The 24,953-nt window shown below is 41.0% G+C and overlaps 1 protein-coding gene across 3 annotated transcripts in view; it reads left to right on the plus strand.

Annotated features, from left to right (window-relative positions):
• The window catches only part of CAST (calpastatin), a 111,812-nt gene that overhangs the window by 26,231 nt on the left and 60,628 nt on the right, over positions 1–24,953 (plus strand). For 2 of the 3 annotated variants that reach the window (XM_021701655.2, XM_021701668.2), the window contains exon 1: positions 13,327–13,427. Coding sequence is in view for 1 of the 3 variants with exons in the window: in XM_044917027.1 (XP_044772962.1) it covers positions 7,350–7,421 (72 nt within the window). In the remaining 2 variants the exon portion in view is untranslated. Of the gene's footprint in view, positions 1–7,349; positions 7,422–13,326; positions 13,428–24,953 lie in introns of those variants that run through there. The other variant, XM_044917027.1, reaches the window with a different exon arrangement.

Here is a 24,953-nt window from a genome sequence, read left to right on the forward strand (position 1 = left end):
TATTTTTCATCTCAAATATGCATTTTTTTTTTTATCTTTAGAAGTTTGATTTGGGTGGTTTTTAAGAAAATATCTCTTACGTCTCTCTTTAACTTACTTTTTTTTTTTTAATTTTATTTATTTGTCAGAGAGAGAGAGAGAGCACAAGCAGGGGAAGCAGCAGGCAGAGGTAGAAGCAGGCTCCCTGCGCCTGATGCGGGGCTCAATCCCAGGACCCTGGGATCATGACCTGAGCCGAAGGCAGACGCTTAACCGACTGAGCCACCCAGGCTCCCCTCTCCTTAACTTACTTTTAAAAAGCTTCCGATTTTGAAATAATTAGATTCCTAGGAAGTTGCAAAGATAGTATGGAGAGGTCCCCTGTACCCTTCGTACAGTTTTCCCTTGGTTACATGGTATGTAATTATAGTACATTATCAAAATTAGGAAACTGACATTGGAACAACATGTGTATGTAAATTCTATGCCATTTTATTACAGGTATGGATTAGTGTAGCCAGCACTGCAATCAAGATACTATGCTTTTTGAACGTTATATTTTCCTACCTATGGAAAATAAAGTTTTATGTTTCTGCTTCTGTGCATGCCGTATAATTTTTTATTAGATGTCAAACAGATGTGCATTTCATCTTGTTGGGTGCTGGTTTGTTGCTGCTGGGACACAGTTAAGTCACCTGGAAATAGTTTAATCCTTTGAGGTTTGCTTTTAAGCTTTGTTTGGCTGGACCAGAGCAGCCTTTAGAGGAGGACTAACTTGTCCTTCTGCGGACTCTACCAATGATTCTGACTTCTGGGAACACACTCTATTCCCGGTCTCTGGGGTTATACCTCTGCTCCTTCTGGGTGTTCTTGACCCGGACTTGGAGTTCCTTCACAGGCATGCACATGCAGACCTCTGGGGCTCTCTCCTGCAGGTCTCTTCTTTCTGGTGCTCTTCCTTAAGCCCCCTTGGTCTGTGGAACTCCCAGCTCTACCTCCTCAACCCATAGAGATTGATGGCTTCTGCCTCGGTTCTTCCTCCACGTTCCATGCTCATGCAGCCTGGAAACTTCTCTAGGCAGTAAGCTGGGGCAGACTGGGCTCCCTTCACTCGTTTCCCTGTCAGGGAACATCCTATGCTGCCTGATGTCCCATGTCTGAAAACCACTGTTTCGTATTATTCTCTGGGAGCTTTTTAGTTGTTCAGGGTAGGAGCACTCCTCCTTTTTGGATCTAAATTTCCTTAAACTTTTGACCCCACATTTCCTAATGTACAAACTTCATAAATATAAAAGGGAAACAAACTTGTACTTGAAAGGAGCATGTTGGGGCGCCTGGGTGGCTCAGTTGGTTAAGCGACTGCCTTCGGCTCAGGTCATGATCCTGGAGTCCCGGGATTGAGTCCCGCATCGGGCTCCCTGCTCGGCAGGGAGTCTGCTTCTCCCTCTGACCCTCCCCTCTCTCATGCTCTCTGTCTCATTCTCTCTCTCAAATAAATAAATAAAATCTTTAAAAAAAAAAAAAAAGAAAGGAGCATGTAGCCCAGCTTACAAACTTAAGTTCCTTCCTTTACTCTGAAGGTGTTTGAGTACTGTTTTGCAGGTGGGTTGTTAAATGTTTCTCATTCATAAACCTGGCCACTGACTTACTAATTTGTTGATATACTAATGAGTTTTAGTGCTTTCCAGGTAGTCTGCCACCATTTCAATGTGCAACAAAACTGTTGAAATAGTCTCTGCAGTATCTTGACGTCTGACGCCTTGGGGTGCCTCAAAAGGGTCCTTGCAACTCTCAGGAAACACACTGAGGTCATGTCTATTCCTGCCAATCTTCTGACCCTGAATCACCGCCCAACCCCCGCCCCACCACACACACACACACACACACACACACACACACACACACACACACAAGAGACCTGTGTGACAGCCAGCAGCTGTCCAGGGGGGCCTCGTCTTTGACGTCTGATGCCAGGCCAGCAGCACCTGCTGTGGTGATGCTGGCAGGCCTCACTCAAGAGCGAGGGTTTTTAGCATTCACCGTGTAAGGAGTCCGGGACCACGCTTAGCCAGCGTTTTGTGAGTCATCACGCTATGTCGGGCTGTGGGCTCGGTGCCTCACATTTACACCTTCATGTAAACCCCAGAGCTCACATGGGCCTAGGCGTATGATGTGTTCGCACCAGTCAGGGTCACTGGGTAGAGGACTCAGAAGGGGATCATCTCTGTATTGAGAAAAGTAAAATTAGTCCTACTTTGAAGGCTGCTTTCGTCCAACCTAACAAGGCTTAAAAGCAAACCTCAAAAGGATCAAACTATTCCCAAATAACGTACTGGTGTCCGTTATTAGAATCATGGCCAGTCCCAAGGAAAAAAATAACTTTTTTCTATCTAATGAAAGAAAATATTTTTTTCTGGTTATATAAATAATAAAAGCTCATGGGAAATTCTCAACAGCCGCTAAGATTCCTCATGAGGTAAAACTAGGCCCATTGGGGTTGCCCTTGGGGAGATCAACCTATTCCATTGCTACTCGATCAAGAATTTTGGGTCTCGGGGCGCTTGGGTGGCTCAGTTGGTTAAGCGACTGCCTTCGGCTCAGGTCATGATCCTGGAGTCCCGGGATCGAGTCCCGCATCGGGCTCCCTGCTCGGCAGGGAGTCTGCTTCTCCCTCTGAAGCTCCTCCCTCTCATGCTCTCTGTCTCTCATTCTCTCTTTCTCAAAATAAAAAAAAAAAAGAATTTTGGGTCTCTCTAGAGTAGGGATTTCCAGCCTGTGGGCCACAGACCTCAGACCATTCTTCATCTCCTTTGATCCTCATAATCTCCATCTTAGGTATGGGTACAGTTATTCCTTTTTTTCAGATGAGAAAAATAGTGCTTAAGAAATGTGCATACACATGCCCACGGTCTCAGTGGGCATTTGGTGGAGCCAGGATTCTTGCCACACAAATCAAAAGATAGAGCCTTTACTCTAGGGAAGCTGACACCTTTCTTTGTGGTCACTAAGTCTCAGGACGACATGAGGCCTTCACTCAGGGGGCCTTCACTCAGGGGGATTTTGGGAGATGGTGACACAGCAACTCTTTGCGTGGCTCTTGGAACGTCACTGAGGCTTTGAAAACAGTTTTTTTTAAGACTTGAGTTCTGACTCATTTAATAAAAAAAATCTGTATTACGAACTATGGCAGACATATAAAAAAGGTATATAATTCATTCTTTTCATACCTTTCTGCAGCTGCAGGTAGAAGCGATCTAATCTGTGTATTCACTGAACTCAAGCACGTGGTGCCTCTTTTGTGGGTCTCTTGGCTGGCAGACTCTGAACCACTTTTGGAGGTGGGAGAGTCTGCTTAAAGTAGGTGTGGGTTCACAGTCCATTGAAACGGCCTGGATACACTCAGCACTGCAGGGGAGATCACACACGTTCTCCGTCAGTCATTAGGACTGAGGCCCGTGGCCTGCTCAGTCAACTACAAGGAAAGAATGACTCAGCCAGGCCTGGGACCTGATGGATAGGGATAAGGGGCAGTCTCTTCCCGATCATTTCTTTTCTATAAAACTTAAAGAAGTGCTCATAAATACTACAAGGCTTGTGATTGGTTGGCAAGGAAAAATCTTCCTGCTGGCCTTTGGTCTATGGGTTTATGGAAATGAAAAAAAAATAATGTAACTCAAAATCTGAGTCATTATAGTATTGGTATCCTCATTTAATGTCTTAATCTTTCAGAGACTGGAGTATATCTGCATGTTAGGACAAATGCAGAGTCATAGCCAAATGAGCTTGTGGTGAGAGTTTCTGCTTACTGTGAGTGGATGAATTCTCTTCTTTCTGAGGGTAGATGCAGACCTATCACTAGTTAGTGAATATGCAGACCTAACCAGTTGAGACTGGTGTCCAGGCCAGAGTGGGATTTCCAAGGGGATAGGGGAGTGAGGGTAAAGAAGATCCCTGCATGACTAACATAAGGTGACATGAAGCCAGAGAACTTTGAGAACTTTTCAGCTGGAGATAAGGGAGGACTCGAGAGGGCTAGATGGTCACCAGAGAAGATCAGGAAGCAGGCTCAAGCTGGAAGAAACCCATGATCTCAAACATACCTGACTCTAGGGCCATCCTAAACTTGTATCACTTTAGCTTAAATATCTTCATCCAGCGTCTTGTTTCATGTCATACCATACATGCCCAGGCCCACCCTGCTTCACCTATACTAACCTTTTTTCTGTTTTCTCTAACTTGCCAAACCCATTCCTATCTTAGGGCCTTTGCACATGTGACCCTGTCCACCTAGAATGCCTCCCTTTCCCGATCCCATATTTTCATGATTGGGTTATGTGTAGTCGGGTTTCAATCAAATGTCATTCCTTTGTGTACCCCGTCTGGAGCAAGCCTCAGCCAGTCACTCTCTGTTACATTATCCTGTTTCATTGTCTTTACAGCACACATCACTCTCTGAAATCATCTTGTTTCTGTTGACATATTTAGAGTCTTTTTGCTCCTACTGGAATGTAAGCACTATGAGAGCAGGAGCTTTTTCTGTTTAATTGGTTATTACATCTCTACTGCTTAGAATAGGACCAGGCTCATAGCCAGGGTTCAGGAAATGCCTGTCCAATGAGTGAATGAATGAAGGGATGCATGAAGTCAGACGCAGTTGATGAAGGATGGCCAAGACTTAGATATCAGCCCAAACATCTGTAATTAAATGTTGGTTACTAACCTGAGGATGAGGAGTCTGTGCTCTGGTATATGTGCATTTCTAACTTTTGTGTTGTGTTTTAAGAACCTGACACTGACAAGGGCTTAATAAATATTAGATAATAAAAGATCATTGTTACAAATTCCACTCTTGCTTCAGCTAAACTAAATTAGTCCTTTGTAGGCTAGGTTATACAGGGTCAGAGGGTAAGGCAAGCTTTGGAGTGACAGGTCATAGCCACAGGAAAGCTGAGAGATCCTCATTTGAGTTAAAAGTTATTGAATTTAATGAATGAAAATAAAAAGTAAACCTTGAGTTCTTATGAAGGTTAAAATAAAAATCAGCATGTATATTAAGTTCAAATAGTTATTTTTTAAACTATTTTAATAGTTTTATAACTCAGCCAAAAAAAAAAAAGTTTTTTTAATTCTCTTGGGAAAATCCTAGCTGACGTGTTAGAGTGGAATTCGTTTACGGGGGAGCCAGGGTCTGGTATGGGGGCTTTGACTCAGGGGAGAGGAGCTGCTGTGAGGGCAGGATTAGAAGGTGACCTTCCTTGACTGTAGCTGAGACCAAGGGCTAGTAGCTGGAGTGTAGGGCAGCTGTGGCCCATGGAGTGATGGCCTGAGCTTTCTGGGCTTCCATCTCCTCACTGGAAACTGAGGAGGTTGAAGTGCACAGTGAGGTTGAAATCAATAACCCCACTGCCGTATTCTTGTCTTTCTTAGGTCCTCTCCCTTACACTGAATCCATGTATACGCTATGGCTGTCAGAAGCTATTTGTTCATATACTTTATATTTTTGAGAGAGACTTGTGATCTGGATTAAATTTAGGCCATCCCCTTCTTTCACAATCTCCTTTACCACAGTCACAAATACCAGCTTTTTCGCAGCCTCTTTTATTTCTATCCCATTTATCTAAGACTTTTTCTTCCCTTGGCCGATGGCACTGCATGTCTGCTTGGGAGAGACTTTAGTCAGCAGGTGGTGCCTGGGAGCCTGGGACTCCTGCAGCTGCCTGTGAGGCCTCTTGGGATACCCATTTCATGAGCATGTATCCAGCCTGTTGCTTCGGTGACCTGCTGGAAGTGATCAGCCATGGACATGGAACGATGATACTCTGAAGAAAGCAAGCTAAGTTTTGACTTTTCTGCTTGCTGAGGCTATATTTAACCTGAAGGAAAAGAAGGCTTCAGCCCAAGATTCCATGGCAGGCATTTTTAAAAAATATAAATCTTGCTAAATGTAAAAAGAATTAAGCCAGATTGCTCTCAATTATATATTTTTAAAAATGTTACTGTATTGATAACTTTTTAATATGCTATGTATCAGCAGTACTATCCCTCCTGTATTCAATGCTTATAGTACATTATTCACATATTTTAGTTGTTGGAGCATAATCTCAACACTTGACATTATAAAGCTTTTTAGTTTATAAGCTTGCTTCTCTGAAATAGGGATCTTCATAAGAGATATATCAAGGCCTTGTTGAGAAAGAAGCTGTGTATTTTACCTTTCCTTTTCTCTGCCCTCCATTTATTGTTCTTTTATTAGTTGAAACAGTATAGTTATATAAGAAAATACAAAAAAGCACAAAGAAGAATATTTTTAAAAATCACTCTTAACTGCACCATCAGAAGATAATCTCATATGAACTTCAGTGATCATACTATACATACTATTTTATAAGCTGATTTTTCTCTATATAAAATATGCACAATATTTTCATTTAATGAAATGTCCTTCTTAAACATGATTTTTAGTAACTGTATGATACTTCATCCTGTAGATGTCCATAGCACAGCCCTCTATTGTGGGAGGCAATCCAGACAGGGAAGAGAATAAGGTCTGAAGCAGACATCCTATCTTTTACCAGCCGTGACGATGGCCAAGTTATGAACTCATCCCATTCCTCAGTCTCCTCACCCGTAAAATGAGGATAACAATAGTACCAGCAACATATAGATTCCTGTGAAGATTAAGTTATGACACATCGTACTTAAAACACTTAGAGTGCTTATAATAATGCTCTAAATAGATAGTCTTACTAAAGCATTATTACTCTATTATTCTATTGTATCATTGTATTATTCTAATAGAATCATTGCCTGGCACGTGGTAAGTAGTCAGTAAACATTCATTATTATTACCTATATTGTATTCAGCTTTTTGATGAGATAATACTGTGAGGAATATCTTTGAAGAAAAAAGGCTTTTGCTCTCTCTCTTCTTATTTCTCTGAGATAAATTTTTAGAAGTAGAATTGCATCTTTGATACTTACTGCTAAAAAACCCACCGTGGAGGCTGGCCTGAGCTTTCTGCTCTCTCCAGCACAGTAAGAGTGATGTTGTTTCTGGAAGTGCTCCATGGAGGAAATGGCAACTGCCCATGTGAGGATTTTTGCAGTTCTCCAGAATCACTGACTCCAGAATCATTGAGCAATTGGTATTTATTCAACTTCCTCTTCCTTTTCAATGCTTGTATGGTCTTCAGGCAAAGATATGAAAAATTTAAGAACACATTTATTTTTGTGTGTGCTTATTAGTGTCTTAGTCTGAAGCTCACTTGAGAAGGTATTTGTAGAAGATATTTGTATCGATATGAAAATTTGCCTTGTCTACATTGTTAGGACGGTTTCCCCCATTGAAACTAATACTTTTTATTTTTAAGAAAAAAGCAACAAGCCTCGAGAGCAGTCAGCCTTCCAGAACCCTTGCTGGTGGAACAGCCCCGGCCACCAAGGTCAGTCATTTCTTCAACACGAAAAGACTCCTAGTCTTCAGGTTGATAAGTTTTGAACAAAGTATCATTTCTATGCTGGGGGGAGAGGGGGAAATGTAATTTCTTTTTTTTTTTTTTAAAGATTTTATTTATTTATTTGACAGAGAGAGACACAGCGAGAGAGCGAACACAAGCAGGGGGAGTGGGAGAGGGAGAAGCAGGCTCCCCGCAGAGCAGGGAGCCCGATGTGGGACTCGATCCCAGGACCCTGGGATCATGACCTGAGCTGAAGGCAGTCGCTTAACCAACTGAACCACCCAGGCGCCCCGAAATGTAATTTCTTAATAATGATTTGAATGATTTAAAACCCAGTAAAACCATTTATGCTTTAATTCTTTTTGGTATATAATAAGTGTCCAATCAATATTATTATCATAATATTTATAAATAATATTGGACTTTGACACATACTGTGAGTAGAAATATAGTGCTCTCACCTCTTCAGAAAATAATTCAGATTCTCTTCATGTGCATTAGCCACACCAGGCTCTCTGCTAAATGCTCTATGTAATCTCCTCACAATGTTGTAATTATTATTCCTTTATACCTGAGGAAACCAGGGCTCAGGGAGGTTAAGCATCCTTGACAAGATCACAAAGCCAGTAGGATGGAGGTAGAGTTTGAACCCAGGTTTCTTGTTCATACAGGGTCCTCGATACTGCTGGACCTCAGAAGCTCTAATTGAGCATTCTTTGGTAATATAGCACCGGAGAGCTTTGCAACTTATAAAAATCACTGAAACAACATATTTCGAAACAAAAAACTACAATTTTAGCTAGTAGGTTTTCAATATTTAAAAATAGTTATGTTCAGCCCATCTCAACTTGTGGTTTTTCAGTATGTCTGAGATTAGCAAAAACATTAACTTATTTCAGGATGGTCTATACAATTATCTTAAATAAGCATTTTTCCTTTAAAAACTGGTGGCTTTCCTATGGAAGTCTCATATAGGTTACTTACTTGGTTAAGAGTTCATATTTTAGTGCTTCTTGGAGCCCCAGCTTCTCTGCAGGCCCCTAAAAGGTGCCCAAACCAAAATCCAGCTGAGAAATGAGAGGAAGCTGGCCAGAGTTGAAGAGATTTGGGGGTACTACAGCATCAATGCTCAGTATGGGTAAGAGGTCTCTGCATAGCCAGACAAACCTGACTTACCTCTTTGCCACTTATTACTAGCAAGTTTACCTAGCCCCACTGAGCCTCAGTTTCCTCATCTGTAAAACGGGGATAGGATTAGTTTTGACAGATCTGCCAAGAGGCTTAAATAAAATAAAAATAAAATATATAAAACTCTAAGCCCTGAGCCTGGCATTTAGTAGGTGCTGGGAAAATATATCTCTGCTCTGACTACTCTTATTAGCCTCATACTCTGTTGTTTGAATGTCTGGAACTAACAAAGATTTTTCAAATATGTCCTGTCTTAAAGTACTTTTATTTAACTTATGCTTAAATTCCGCCTCTAAAAATGAGAAGCCTCATTAGAAAACCCTAGCCCTATGAGATTTAGTGGATCATCGGCAGGTGATTTCCAAATTTTAGAATTATCTAAACTCTTGGGCAGGGTGGTGGTTAGTACATTGTAGAAGATCACACCCAGTTTTCTCTTGGAAGTTAGCCGTAAGAAGCAGTCCCTTTTCCATTTTTTTTTTTTTTTACACACAAAGTTATCCAGTTATTCTGAGGTTATAAAGAATTTTGACATCTCCCCCAAACCCTGCTCTGCCTCAGGAAGCTGAGGGCGGGTGGCGTAGCTGGGAGATGGAGACATTTTAGCTACATGTTTAGTGTTTATTTAATGTCAAACTTGACATTCTTTCCTTAGCTTCTAAATCATTGTCATCTCCCTTCCTACATTATTCTCTCTTCTGTTGTAATTTCTCACTATAGATTCCTGACTTGCTTTGCTTCACCAGTTTCCTGAATATTAGTTTTCCAGAGTTTTATTCTTCACTCCTTTCTTTTTCATATCTTTAACATTTATAGAGTATTGGAAGAAAAAAATATATATATGTATGTATATATTGTACTTGCTTATTTCTTCTTTTGATGCCTGATTGAAAGGGCTTTAACTCAGCATAATGATCACTGTAAAGATTTTATTTATACATTTGAGAGAGAGAGAGAGAATGACAGGGAGGAGGAGCAGAGAGGGAGAGAGGGAGAGAGAGAGAGAATCTAAAGCAGACTCCCCACTGAGTATGGAGCCTGACTCAAGGCTTGATCTCAGGACCCTGAGATCATGACCTGAGCCTAAATCAAGAGTTGGACACTTAACCAACTGAGCCATCCAGGTGCTCCAGCATGATCATCACTTTAAAGAAAAGATCATTCCCATGCATCATTTAGAAAAGCTGGGGGTAATAGCATTTGTGATCACTTGAAGCCTTTTATTATACAATTAATTATTATAACACACACAGGCAACCTCATATTACCCTGACACATGACATGACAAAATAGTAGATATAATTGGCAGTGAGAATTAGTCTTGGTTTTCTTGATTCTTGACACATCGAACTTAAAAGGTAAAATAAATTATAATTTTACCATTATAAAGAAAACTTTACAGTTTGTCTGAAAAGTTAAGTATTTTATTTGAAGTTATGCATGAGCTGTGTGATATAGGATGGTTACTGTGTGTTGCAGATCTGTTTTATGAGCATTCTTACTACATGAGTAATTATGTGCACAAATAATACCACTTCTGCTGTGCAGTTCTGGGCCTAGAAAACCTAAAGCGCTTAAGTGTCATAGGTCTTTCTAACTCAAAATAATCATTGTAAGATGTTTAGTGCTTAATATGTGATTTTTGATAAATTAATAATGAGGACTAATGAGGCTGCAGAGATGATTCATGCTTTTATTCAAGCCAGTATGAAAAGAGTTGTGGTCCATACTCAGTCATGAGACTGTACTGCTGACAGAGCTCTCAGGCAATATGTATTGTAACCACCTGCTGTTCAGGTGAGGAAACCGAGGTTGAACTTGCATTAGGAATGTGGCTGCAGAAGCTGTTAAGAAGATATATTTGTTAAGCCTATTAGTTCCAACTGGAATCCAGGGTTTCGAACCCAAAAAGAATTCCTTGAGGATAGCAGGGGTAGCTCGTGGAAAGATCCAGAAGGCTCCAGCAGCAGGAATGTAAAGTTTCACAGCTCAGAACAATGCCCAGCCATACCAGGGGAGCTGCTTCTGCTGCCACCACAGCTTGAGCACCTAACACATTTAGGACCGGATGCCAGAGAGTCTGCCACTGCCAGTCATGAAGACTAAGATGCCTTGTCAGACACAGACTTCTTGGTGGGAAGTGGTCTCTTCCCATTGCTCACTTCCAGTCTCATTTTTTTATGGCACATCTGATTGACCAACATAAGTCACACGCCTCAAACCTGTTACAAGGGAGTCTGGGATTGTGAGTGCGCTGGATTCTACTTGGGGAAGGTGCATATTGATTAGGTGGGAAATGTATCAGTATGTAGTGAGGGTTTTCCGATGTGTGGCCAGCTGCCAACTGACAGATATCTCCTACAGAAAGGAAGACAAGAGAACTGCCTCACTGAACAGGAACATAAATGAATCATGATATGTTGTTCAGCGTTAGGCCTTTGAAACAGAAGAGGGTACAAGCAATTTTTCTCCCAGCTACAGGGGAGAAGATTTGCGAAGGAATAAGCACCCATCAGAAAATTCTTTTGTGATTTTGCTCCTGGTTTTGCCATAAATAGCTGTGTTGGCATAAATAGCTCCCCTCTCTGATGCTAATTTTCTTCCATAAGATTAGTGAGAGGCTGGATAAACTGTGTGTGTTCTGGCACTCACTGTCAGCCTCACCCCACAGTACCACATGTGTGTTACTCTGTGTGTTAGGGAGGCAAGCATTTTTATTTTAATAATTATGTATATATTTTAATGTGCTGAAAAATAAACTAGCACTTCAGACTCATGATCCAAGGATAGTTTTGCTTAAGACAGGCTAAACTAAAAGTTAAAAAGTAAATCGATTTTTGGGCGCCTGGATGGCTCAGTCATTAAGCGTCTGCCTTCAGCTCAGGTCATGATCCCAGGACCCTGGGATCGAGCCCCGCATCAGGCTCCCTGCTCGGCGGGAAGCCTGCTTCTCCCTCTCCCTCTGCTGCTCCCCCTGCTTGTGTTCTCCCTCTCTCTCTCTGTGTCAAATAAATAAAATGTTTAAAAAAAAAAAGTAAATCAATTTTTTTAAAATATTAAATACAATACATTTATAGCCAATTACAAATATTATAGGCAATGCACAAGTAACCAATGTTTGGAAAACAAGATTCAGAGCAGTAAGTCTTGTATTTTAATATTCACATTGAATCAGTGGGGTTTTTATTAAAATGAAGATTCTGATTCAGGAAGTCTGCAGTGAGACCAAGATTCTGTTTTTCTAGTTGCTGCTGCTGCCGCTGGTCTGGCAAGCACACTTTGGGTAGCAAGGATGCTGAATTGTTCTGGTGGAGGGTAGTTTAGACCACCTGTACCTTAGATTACCTCAACAGTGATTGGAGAAACTCGTTTAAATACAGATTCTCAGGTTCCAAGCCAAGAATTCTGATTCAAGAGGGTAGGGTAAGGCCCAGGATTTTATATAGTTAATACCTGCCCCTAGGTGTTTCAGATGCAGATAATCTAAGGACCACACCAGGAGAAAGGATGAACCTCAGGGACTGGGGCAGCCAAAGCACATCAGGAAGTAACAACGTCCCTCTTCATTTCTAGGAAAAGGAGCCTCTTTCTACATGTACTGCAGGATAAGACTCTGAAAAATTTATTTCATAATATGTAATTACTCATCTGTACTCTTCAGGAGCACAGGATCATTCACCTTCACTGAGGGGGATGTGCTACCTAACACTGGGGGCTATGGTACCCAGGACGCATCCTCATTGGGGTGTGGCCCAAATAAGTCACCCTGTGCTCTTTTTGTCATAGGAGAAAATGAATGTCAGTGAAACCTAGATGAGCTGAGGTTTAGTTAAAAAAAATTAAAAGGAAAGAAAATACTAATGATAAAAAAGGAATTTTTTTAAAAGCTTTATTTATTTGAGAGAGAGAGCAGAGTGAAAGAGAGAACACGAGCAGAGGAGAGGGGGAGTGGGAGAGGGAGAAGCAGACTCGCCTCTGAGCAGGGAGTCTTCTCCCTCTGACCCTCCCCCATGCTCTCTCTCTCATTCTCTGTCTCTCAAATAAATTCTTTAAAAAATTAAAAAAAAATTTCATAACTTTTCTATGAACACTATCATTCATTCTGTATTTATTAGTTGCCATTCTTCTAGAACAAAGAGCATTTCCTTTTCATTCATTCATTCATTCATTCACTTATAGCAGTAGGGACCTATGAATTCTTATTCATTGGCTTAAAATCCATTTTTCGCTGATTATTTTGATATTTTTAATCACAATAATATATTATGTGCTATAATTTGGTAGAATGTCAACTGTGTTAAACTGCTCTTTAAAATATCCATTATACTATTTGAAATGTATTTGCGAATCCCTGGTGATGGTCATTATTAATTTGCTTTATTGTTAAAAAGATATTTGGAGGCGTATATGTGCAAGAGCGCCCCTCTTGGCTCCCTTATTCTGGTGGAGTCACCGGGTGACAGCCGGGGCGCGGGAGACCTCTGTCATCAGCGGGCACTGCACGCAGTGCGCGTGGGCCGCATCACGGGTGGCGTTGTTAAGTTAGCCGGCTTCCCGGATGCCTGCCGGAGGCGGGAGGGCAGGGCGGACGCCTCCCTCGGCGGTCCTGCCGGGAGCTGCGGGGCGGTGCCGCCCTGGGACGAGGGCGGGGAGCGGCGTGCGTCGCGTCCCGGGGCCGCCCCGCCCCCCTGGCTCTCCAAGGGCTGAGGCTCTAAACAGAAACCGCGGGGGCCGAGCCCAGCTAGGAATGCAAACAGCCTGAAAACCCAGCTGAAGTCTCTGGGCCCGGGAGTCGGACGCAGAGTGAGTACTGATTTCGGCCGCTCTCCTCCAAGGCCGCGTCTGCTTCCCGGGCGAGCAGCCCGAGCCGCCCCCTGCGCGCCCGGCCCTGCGCGTCCCAGACTTGCACCCCGCGTCTGGCTCCGCCGGCTTGGACCGGCGTTCTTACTAGTCTCTTGACCCCGAAGATGCATTCCTTTCCACATGGGCTGTCAGTTAAATTGTGTTACTTGTCCACCTCTCCCTCCCTGACGGTAACACTGTTGCTAGCTTTTCAGCTGGGAATGTGTCTGGTGACCGGACGCGCGCGGTTGGGTTACAAAACCAGGGATTTGTGTGACCTGGAAAAAAAAGCAAAGAAGAAAAGCAGCAGCTATGTCTATTTGGTTTAGCATTTTTATGGTTACGACCCCTCCCCTTCCCCCCCACCCCCCAGCCCTGCCCTCATTACTGTGCAGCTCCGTTTTAGAGAATGAGCTCACTCTATATAACCTTTCCATGTACCTGATACATACTGGGTGTGGTGTGGCATATGTTGTAACATGTTTTGGTTCTCTTTCCTTGAACAAAACCTGAGACTGTGGTCGGATAACATCCCTGAGAGGTACTTTGTCTTTCAAGAATGCAAGGTGTTTTCATAGATACTTAACAATCTCTTCTGGACTGTTAGGGTCCTGGTGTTTCTCAGGAACAGGCAAGAGGCAATTTCTTTATTCCTATTTTACAGCTTAAAATGAGGCAGAGTTTAGGAAACTTCCTTAAGGGGCAAGACCTTCGGTTCTCTGACTAGTGTTCTAGGAACCCACCTATACAAGAGAGGAACCGGATGCTCAGTCAGCCACTCTGGAAAGTTTCTGCTGTATGAGGTGTTCTGTCGAGTGAAAATCTCTGCATTGCAGAGGTCAGTAAGGAGTGGCATCTGCTGTTCAAAGGGGGAAACTATTTTCTAGTGAATAACTATCGAGTGTCTCTTCCTGATGTTTTGTTTGTGGGCAGTGAATTCAACTTTTGCACACTGATTTTTCAGTATTTAAAAGATTTGTGCTGGGAATGTGGTGGGAAGGGAGTGATATCTGGGTTCTAGAAGACAGTATGGTGTTAAAGTAGTGACATTTAGCAAAATCGTGCTGAAATCAGAAAGGCTGCATCTGCTAATTAATGGAGAAAGGGTAAGGGGCCAATAGCAATCAGGTGGAGTGGGAATCCATCTATGAACAACAAGGGCCCTTGGTTTTTATTATTAAAAAAGTGAGATTTGCAGACTGCACAACAGTGTTTATGAAGCAGCACATTCAAGTATAAATGTTAGCTGTGGCTCGGTTCACATGCTTTTAAAAAAGATTCCCAGTGTGCGAGAAGAGTTGGTTATATAGTATTAGCGGTGAATTTAGTTCCTTGATTGTTCTCAGGAATGATCAAAGAAGAAGGGTTCCTGTTGATCTTTTTTCATTTGGTAAAACCAGTCTTATTTTTTGAGCACTTACTGTGTAGAAGTAACCATGGTAGATGCTGTGGGGATACAAATATATGGATCCTGTCTTCAAGAGACACAATACAGTAAAGCTGGCATTCTAAGAACAGAAGTAACATAGCTAAATGAGACTATGTAACCAAATGAGACTTTACCTTGTGATAACTTTTCATGCACTGGGAAAATATTTTATAGAGAGATGTTAAATATGTCCTGAGAAACGATACAGAGTGGTAGTTAAGAGGCCAGGCTCTTTTCTTAATCTCTAAAATGGGTATAAGAGTTTCAACCTCATGGCTGCATTATCATCATGTTATGTGAAGTACTCAGCTGATGTCTAGAACATAGTAGTTTTCACTAAATGTAGCAATAACTGTCACCACTCTGTTCTCATCCGGATTATGCTGATCTCTTCTTGTTCTGAAACCAGTTGTGTTAACTTTCTAATGATTTATTATTACTCCCTCCTGTAGGCAGGAGAGGACCAGGGCAACAATATCACCTTGCTAACAGGATTATGCGCAGCATCCGCCCAAATCACCAAAGTCCAAATATATGGATTTGCTCAGAAGTCAGCATGTCTTAAAAGATGTTGTAAAGTTCCCTTAGACATCAGAAATAATGGGTCTGAGCAATTATGGCTTTCCATAAAAATAGCTTAGCTCCCTTGTTCTTAACCAGGGGAGGTAGCACCCAATTAAAGGGTATTTTAAAATACGTGAGTGTGCTTTTAGTGATGCTCTAGCATTCACTGGGAGCAGGACAGTCCTGCTCACTTAAGAATTGTCAGCCCAGGGCGCCTGGGTGGCTCAGTCGTTTAGCGTCTGCCTTCGGCTCAGGTCATGATCCCAGGGTCCTGGGATCAAGCCCCACATCGGGCTCCCTGCTCGGCAGGGAGTCTGCTTCTCCCTCTCCCACTCCCCTTGCTTGTGTTCCCTCTCTCGCTGTGTCTCTCTCTGTCAAATAAATAAATAAAATCTTAAAAAAAAAAGAATTGTCAGCCCAAATGCTAGTAAGTACCCTGTTGAGAAACGCTGGGTAGCTAACATTTTTTTTTAAAGACCTTATTTGAGAGAGAGAGAGAGAGCATGAGAGCAGATTGAGGGACAGAGTGAGAAGCAGACTCCGCACTGAGTAGGGAGCCCAATGCGGGACTAGATCCCGGGACGCAGGATCATGACCTGAGCCGAAGGCAGCCACTTACCCGACTGAGTCACCCAGGCGCCCCTGCTAACATCTTTTTTTTTTCATTTATTTGCTAACATATTTTTAAAAAGGATTTTATTTATGCACTTGAGAGAGAGAGCATGAGGGGGGGGGGGGGTGGGCAGATGAGAGGGAGAAGCGGGTTCCCTGCTGAGCAGGTGGCCTGCCACAGGGATAAGGGGCCCAATCCCAGGACCCTGGAATCATGACCCAAGCCCAAGGCAGATGCTCAACCGACTGAGCCCTCCAGGCACCCCTAACATTTTTAATTTAAAAGGTATTTACATGGAAAACATGAAGTACAGTGGTTTGTGACAACCATTGGACTTTCCTAATATGCAGATTATTCAGTATATGGAAAAACAATAGGATTAAATATGTTCCTATTATAAAGTTAGACACACTGGTGCTAAGACATACATTCCAGATTCATATAGTTTCCAAAATGAGAGCATTGTAAGGTATAATAAAAAAGAAGATACAAAGATAAATATGTAGACAGGAGAGCATAGACTGTGGGTTTTTTATTTAAATCAGACTGACCAAGTAGGTAGCTCACATTTGGGGAAAAGTAAATAATTCCACCTAAGAAGTAGTGATAACCTTAGAGATATATTGCGAATGGATTCCTAAGGAATGAAGACAATGATCTAAGCAAAGCCTCCTTAATTGAAGAGATTTGTTAAAGCACTCTGAAGAGAAGGTTATTGGTCTTCAGACAGAGAACGCAGGCCAACAGGGTAATTCCAGACTAATCCATATCCCTAGAGCTCTCCCAATCCTTGTTGTAGGATGTGCTGCACCCCCCTTGGAATTCTCTAAGACAGTGTTTCGTGATGCGTACTCTGGAGAGTATTTGCATCAAATTCACCTGGGATACTTATTTAAAAATGGAGATTTCCCAGGCTCCGCCTCAGATTTACCCAGTCAGAATCAACAAGGAATCTATGACTTAACGAGCTCTCTAGATAAATTTGTACACCTGTAAAGTTTGATGACCACCATTCTAAGAAGTAAGTTGGTCTATACAGAGCCTTTCTATAAGTAGTCTTCCTCTGGCCTTTGCAGTGCAGTAAAATCTCAGTGAATTTACTAAAAATTCTAGCTATCCACAGGAGCGCAGACTTCTGAATTATACTGAGGCTTCCTCATGAACTGGCTGGTTAGTGTTCATGACCCACAAGTGAGGACCTAGACCAAGTCCATTTCACTCAAAATTGCCGTAAGAGATTGAGGCCAGCTTAGTATGCAAGCATACCCTTTGGATTCGGTAAACTCTCTGGATTCCGTGATGTGTCCCCTGCACAAGTGATAGAAGTATAAAGACCTAGACCAGACCTTGGAGCCTCTGGAGTTGCTGTGAATGGAGTTGTTAGTGGAGAGGGCAGAGATCCCTGTTCCTTAAGAGTAACCAGGGATGGGGCGCCTGGGTGGCTCAGTTGGTTAAGCGACTGCCTTCGGCTCAGGTCATGATCCTGGAGTCCCGGGATCGAGTCCCGCATCGGGCTCCCTGCTCAGCAGGGGGTCTGCTTCTCCCTCTGCCCTCTTCCCTCTCGTGCTCTGTCTCTCATTCTCTCTCTCTCAAATAAATAAATAAAATCTTTAAAAAAAAAAAAAAGTAACCAGGGGCTCAGTCTATGGCATAGTGTTTCTTTATTATCTATACTAAGAGGGTGGCCAGGGAGAGCAGGGAGTAGAGTTATTTGTACATTTTTCAGTTACATATGCTTTTTATATTTCCTCCTTACCATGAAAATAGAAAATTGTGTTTATATCCAGCATAGCAAATAAAGTATTTTGATATAACTCCATTACTATAGCCAGTCATCATCAGAATCCTGGAAGATAAAAATTCTGGCTACCAGTTTCAATTCCCTGCTATAGACCAAGCCCTTTGATACATCTCTGTAAATAAAATATTATGAAAAGATGCATGTGTCAAAGCATGCAAGGTATTATTACATATCTTAGCAGGAGATTATTTGTATTCCAGGATTCTTCTCTTTTATATTCACCATCTCTTTATTTGTCTTTAATTTTTTATGTCAAAATTTATCCAGTATTTCTTTCTATGTACCTGGAATAGAAAGGGCTGCTTCTATCAGAATTCAGACTAATATTTTTAGGCATGTGCAATGTATTATAAATGCTTGAAAGCCTTTAAATGGGGAATGTGTGTTCTACTTTGTCACAAAGCCCATTACCCTGTCTTCATACTGACCTGACAGACTCGTTCACATCACCTAGCACATACTTTCATTTGAATTTTAGGCCCCAATCTACAAAGATAGACAAATATTATTTTCTGAAAATTCAGTTAGTCGTTTGAAAATTGGATCCTTTTAATGTATAAGTATATATGTAACAAATATATATATAACAAATACACACACACGCACACACACTTATAGCTGAGCTGCATACTGGATGTGTGTAGCATTAGGAGTTTCTCCACTGGTCCAAAATACGTGCTATAAAATGATAGCAATATTGGGATTGGTGATGTCTACTGCATACTCTTGCCTTATAGTGTAAGAATGGTGATGTGGGCATAATCACAAGGATCAAGTGTCCCTGGATTTTAGAACACACCAACTGGAGAGGACAAATATTCTTGAGGTATGGCAGGGCTGTCTTTTTAGGGAATATCTACGCTCTTTATTAACCTGGGTTGGCAATATCAGCACCAAAAATTTTCCTTTAAAAACTGGCTGGAAAGTACTTTTGCAAAATAATTTTGTGAATCTCTCCTAATATCTTATGTAGTCTGGTTCCTTCCTTCTGACCCAGTGAAAGTATGAAGAGACTAAGTTTGTCACCAGGAAAAAAGTGCCAGTGGATTATAGGTGGTAGAAAATGGTTATTTCCCTGACCCACTGTAAGGCCATCTTGTTTTAAACTATTTAAAGCAGTGATTCTCTCAATATCAAGGAGTTTCAGAATCACCTGAGAGGCTTACAGCTTTTCAGTCTACAGCCATTCTTCCCTCTTCCTCCCACCATTTCCCTTTTACAGGCTTCTGAGTGTTCATTGTCTGCCTCCTCCCCGCATACTGCCTGGACCAGGAATCACTGAGCTCAGGTGTTAAAGCTTGGCCGATTACATTGTCCAGTGGTTTGACGTAACTTTGATTGCCAGCAAACATTATGCATATTTTTAGTAAAACATGTTTAAATCATTGCAAATTCCTATATATGTCACACAAATTTTCAACAGTTCAAATTAGTGATTATTTTTCCCTAGCAGTATTATAAAACTAAATTATCGTCCATATGATATCTTACTGTAAACTTGAGTTTTAAATCGGTCAACCAAGTAATTAATCATTGTATGGGATTTTAGCCATAGAGTGTCTACATCACTAAGAAACAGTGTGCCCCCTTGCTGAATATTCAGAGATCCAAAAGGAAAGGTTAACTTCGTTGACTATTGAGTTTGAGGCTTCCCTTGCTTTCAAGAATCTTTTAATTATTGCAGTGATTGGTGCTGAATTATTCTCAAATAATGTTCTTGTGGTGAGACAGGATTCCTAGCCTCACAAATTAGAATTGTTTCCTTCTCTAGTCCTTCTGACAGTCATAATCTTATACCTCTTCACATATTTCCAAGGATTAAATGTGGTGAATAGTGATGTACATATTTGCAGTTAAAATCTTTGCACAACACCCCAATTGATTTCCAATTGAACTAGTGATAAACCACATCTTCTCTGTGTATGTATAACTTCTCCACATTCTCCTACAGACCAGTGTACTGAAGGTTTGTTTGCTATTCAAAATGGAAAGACAATAGGAAATAAAAGCTTAACAAAGAACATTCCAGCCAGTGCTGATAATCTGAAGATAATTCTAGAATGCTCTGGGGGAGGGGTTAGGTCCAGTAGCATGTATGTCATTTGGAGAAGCTCTCCAGGATCCAGATATTTAAAAATCGATGGAAAGAGAAATAACCAACCATTTATTAATTTATCAAACAACTACTGTGCTAAGTGATTTACATAGGGTTTCATTTCATCCTCTTAAGAGTTACAAATTTTGTGGGGCACCTGGCTGTCTCAGTTGGAAGACCACATGGCTCTTGATTTGGGGCCATGAGTTTGAGCCCCACATTGGGTGTAGAAATTACTAAAAAAATAAACTTAAAAAAATTTTAAAGAGTTGCTTGCATATTTTGCAACTAGGTAAGAGGGTATGAGGACCAATTTATAAATGAGAAGACTAAGGCTCAGAGAGATTAAATACTTTACCCTGGGCCACACGGATAGCAAGGTTTTATTTGATTCTAATGTTCTTTTCAGTAGGCTGGTCTTATAAAATCTTCCACTCAGTAGTTTATATCTAGGTAGTTTAATTGAGAGGTGAATATGTATCTAAATTCAAAAAAGCACTAGAAATCAATATTATGTTTTGTATTGTTATACTCAATATCTTAATATGGCTGAAATTCTCTGATGAATGAGATTTCCTGCTTGTGTGAAAGAGAGTATTGTACACTGGAATTGGAAAATAATAGTTTTTTTTAACGGAGTTTCTTTAGACGTTTAAGTAGGCAGCAGAGAAGGCATAAATTAGCCATTTTTGAGTATGAAATTTTTAAGTTGTAGATTAAATAGTACATAACTGAGAAGTCCCTTATCATGTAGGAAATACAGAATTTTTTACTTAGGTAAGCAGCAATGTTCATCAATTCAAATGATCAATTTACACCAATTTCAAAAGAAGCTATAAAATCCATTCTTCTGTTTCACTGAATTATTTTCTAGGGCAAAGTGGGAAAATGCAATGAAAGGTACTGTTATTATTATTCCTGTTTTATAGACAAGGAAACTGAGGCACAGAGCAGTTCAGGTATTTGCTCAAGTTCACACAACTGGTAGCAGAGCTGAAATTCAAACTCAGATGTCTGCCTACAGAGCCATTCTCCTAACCACTAGACAACACTACCTCTTTAATATTTGAAAAGATTAAGGGGCGCCTGGGTGGCTCAGTCAGTTAAAGTGTCTACCTTCAGCTCAGGTCATGATCTCAGGGTCCTGGGATCGAGCTCTGCATCGGGCTCTCTGCTCAGCGGGGAGTCTGCTTCACCCTCTCCCTCTGTGCTCTCTCGCTTTCATTCTCTCTTAAATAAATAAATAAAATCTTAAAAAAAAAAAAGATTAAAATTGCTGTTAGCAGACATTTGTGAATCTGTTTTGCTTATATGGTTTCTGGAATGACATTTGATTTCACCTCACATTTTCATTTTGATTATTTGAAAATCAGCTTGCACAGGCAACTTCGTTATAATTCTTATTATTTAAGGCTTCTTATTAAGAACATGCTTCACTGGGAAGCTAGATGGTCGTGTGACAGGCCCATATCTCAGTTCCCACATGATTGGTTCTTCATGAACACCCTCTCGTTTTCCGTTAGAGTCCATCATCTTTGTAGAGATTGAGGTTGGAAGTTGGTTTTATAACACAAGGTCTTATAAAAGTTCTCAGGTTCTCTCACTCTCCATTGTTTGAAAACCCAACGGAAGCCAAGCTGAAAGGCTCTGAGACAGTTGTTCAGCAGAGCTTAGAATATTTTTTTTATATAATAATCATGCCATCAGTAACCATATATGCATTAATGAGCACATAATCTTTTAGGATTTAGAAAAATCTGTGCTCCTGCTACCAAGATTCCTGTTCCTGTATTGACTAGAACATAGATCTAGAACGTAGATTGAATCCAAAGAAAAATAATAAAATAATAATAAAAAGAAAGAATAAAAATAAATAATAAAAAAGAATAAAATAAGAATAATCCATAATGTAAAATAATAGTACCCTTTTTTCCTTAAGAAAGCTAAATAACATTTGTGTTTAACTTCTCAAAGCAGTGGTCACCACAGAACTGCTCTACCATGGTGAGACTGAAGAAAGAGAAACTTTCGAGGCTGTTGGTATTAATAAAAATTTTTTTTTTTTAAAGATTTTATTTATTTATTTGAGACAGAGAGAATGAGAGAGAGAGAGACACATGAGAGGGGGGAGGGTCAGAGGCAGAAGCAGGCTCCCTGCCGAGCAGGGAGCCCGATGCGGGACTCTATCCAGGGACTCCAGGATCATGACCTGAGCCGAAGGCAGTCGCTTAACCAACTGAGCCACCCAGGCGCCCAATAAAAATTTTTTTTAAGATTTTATTTTATTATTTATTTGAGGGAGAGAGAGAGAGAGAGCATGAGAGGGGGGAGGGTCAGAGGGAGAAGCCAACTCCCCGCTGAGCAGGGAGCCCGATGCGGGACTTGATCCCGGGATGCCAAGATCATGACCTGAGCGAAGGCAGTCACTTAACTGACTGAGCCACCCAGGCGTCCCTTGTATTAATAAAATTTTTAAAAATCACTGATTTGAATTGATTTACCATGTGCTAGGCACTGAGCCAAGCACTTTATAAACATACCCTCATTTAATCCTTACTGTTTTTATACCCATTTACCAAATTAAAAACTCATGTTTGGAAAAGTTGAGCAGCTTGCTGAAATTACACAGCTGGAATTAGACCCCAGGTGTGTGGGACTCCAGAGGCTGAATACCCCTATTGCCCATTTGAACATCTCTCATTGGGTACATTATTTAATAAGCTTCACATCATTATAGCACAGAATATCAGAGTTGCTGAACTATAGAATTCTCAAGCCTGACAGCTTACTGATGAGGAAACTGTGTTCAAGGAGGTTAAGACTCAAGTTCACACAGCTTGTCAAAGGCAGTCAATCTTCCTCACTGTTCATTATTCTATTCTGAAATTGCTTGACTCACAGTCTTAGGAAGATCCTGGCCAGACAGACCTTTTCTAGGTAGGGATAAGAAGAAGAGAATAGGCTGTCTTTTCCAGATCTAACCTCTCTACTTTATCTTGGGCAAAGCCAGACACAGTTGGAATTATTTCATGCCCAGGATCCCTAGAAGCATGAACACAACTTCAGAAAAAAAGCTGCCTTTCTACTCTTTAATAACTGAACGGGGCTCTGTGGGGCTTGCCCTTTCCTTTGCCCACAAAATAATTATCATTCCAGAAAACAGAACAAAACAAAAAACACTGGAAAACTGGAGTGTGCAAAGCAGTGAAAATTGCCTTGTACGGAAGTTCAATTTCATGCCTTTTGTGGATTTTTTTTTTTTTTTTGAGCATTTGGGGTGGCCCAGTGTCAGAGCTTGTAATCAGACACTCACAGGGTGTGGCCAAAACTTCTGTAATCTCTGGCATGGATTTATCTCACAGATGAGCCCTGGCTATTGTCATGTTTGCCAGGCAACGTTTGGATGTTTATTTTGAGGTTTGCCCACACGTTGCATCAGAGGCCAAAACTTATGTGCTCTCCACTTCCCAGAGCAAGAAGAGCTGAGATTTCTATTTTTATCTTAAGTCTGTGTGTCCTTTTTAATATATTTTGTGAATGTACAGTGTACTCAGTTGAGATGGATCCTCCTGTGTCCCGCAGAGAGTGTTCAGATTGCCTCATTTTGCAGTACTTTCCTTCATTTCACCTACTGCACTCAAGACTGAGTATCTCTTCCCACCTCTGAGGCTTGCTCAGGCTGTTTTGCTTGCCTGGAATGACTGTCCTGTCTCAGCCTCCTTCTCTCTTTCTTTTTTTTTTTCTTTTGAAAATCCAAATATTTTAATTTTTGGAGAAAGGGGAGTCCACTTGTTATAACAAAATTCATGGGCATCGCTGTCATATCTGTGCTCAAATCCAAGCTCTGCTACTTCTTAACTGTGAAATCTTAGATAAGTTACTTCTCTGAGCCTCAGTTTCCTCATGTATAAAATGCAGATAATAATGGTTACCTCCAAGGATTTTTTTGAAGATACACTGACATCAGATATGCAAAGCACCTGTCACCGTTTCTGGTACATGGGAGATTCTATAGTCCCTGCCTCCCTGTTGACGACACTACAGTAAATAATAGTTTCATTCTCTTCTGTGAAGCCTTTCCTAACCATCTTCCAAACACACGTCTCAGAAGTAGTCTCCCTCTTCTCATCTCTTGTAACATCACCTTGTACTTAAGATCCTATCACAATCAACCTTATCTCGTATTATGTACACGCTGGGGTGTAAGTTGGTGCCTTTAGTAGATCTCCTGGCACAAAGTAGATCTGCGTGTTCTCCCCCAAAGAGATGGCTCCACTTCATTCTTAGATGATTCATTGTTTATGTTTCACTGGAATCATGTTTTGGGTTACGATTAAACATGTTCTTTGTTAGGTGACTGTATTGAAGCCCTCCTTAAGAACATCATTATTATGCTAAATAATTAAAGGCTTTGGAAGAATGTATGTCATGGTGTGACAGCATGGCAAACAATAGACAAACTTAAACCTCGGAATATTCACTTCCTGAAGTGAATAATCGGTCATTACAGAAAGAAAAATGTAAACCTGGGTCCATAAATGGTATTTCTGGGAATGTCCCTGCTTTCCTCAGAAAGCCCCTCTTCTGCTGCCCATTGTTTGTTCCAGATGTTGTATTGGAAGTGGCTTAGGGATGTTTTTGTGTATATATGTGCTTTTTAAAGTTGTACAAGTCCCTTTTGAAGACAGCGGTGATGGAAATGACTAGATGTTTAAATTATGTTTTTCTAACTTGTGCTTTGAATAAAATTTCTGATAATTGAGTAAAACTTATGTAAGATTGCTTTTGAGCCATCAGATAATACTCTTGTATTTATTCATGCACAAATTCATAATTTATTTAACAAATACTTGTTAGGCAACTACTGTTGCCAGGCTCTGGGGACGTGCAGCAGCTGAGACAGGTATGACCCCTGACCTTGTGGAGTTCAAGTTCAGGTCTGTCTTAAAAGTTCTATGAAGAAAGAACTTATTTATAAAAAAAAA

This window comes from Neomonachus schauinslandi, chromosome 7 (genome assembly GCF_002201575.2).
Source record: "Neomonachus schauinslandi chromosome 7, ASM220157v2, whole genome shotgun sequence".
In the NCBI taxonomy this organism is placed as follows: Eukaryota; Metazoa; Chordata; class Mammalia; order Carnivora; family Phocidae; genus Neomonachus; species Neomonachus schauinslandi.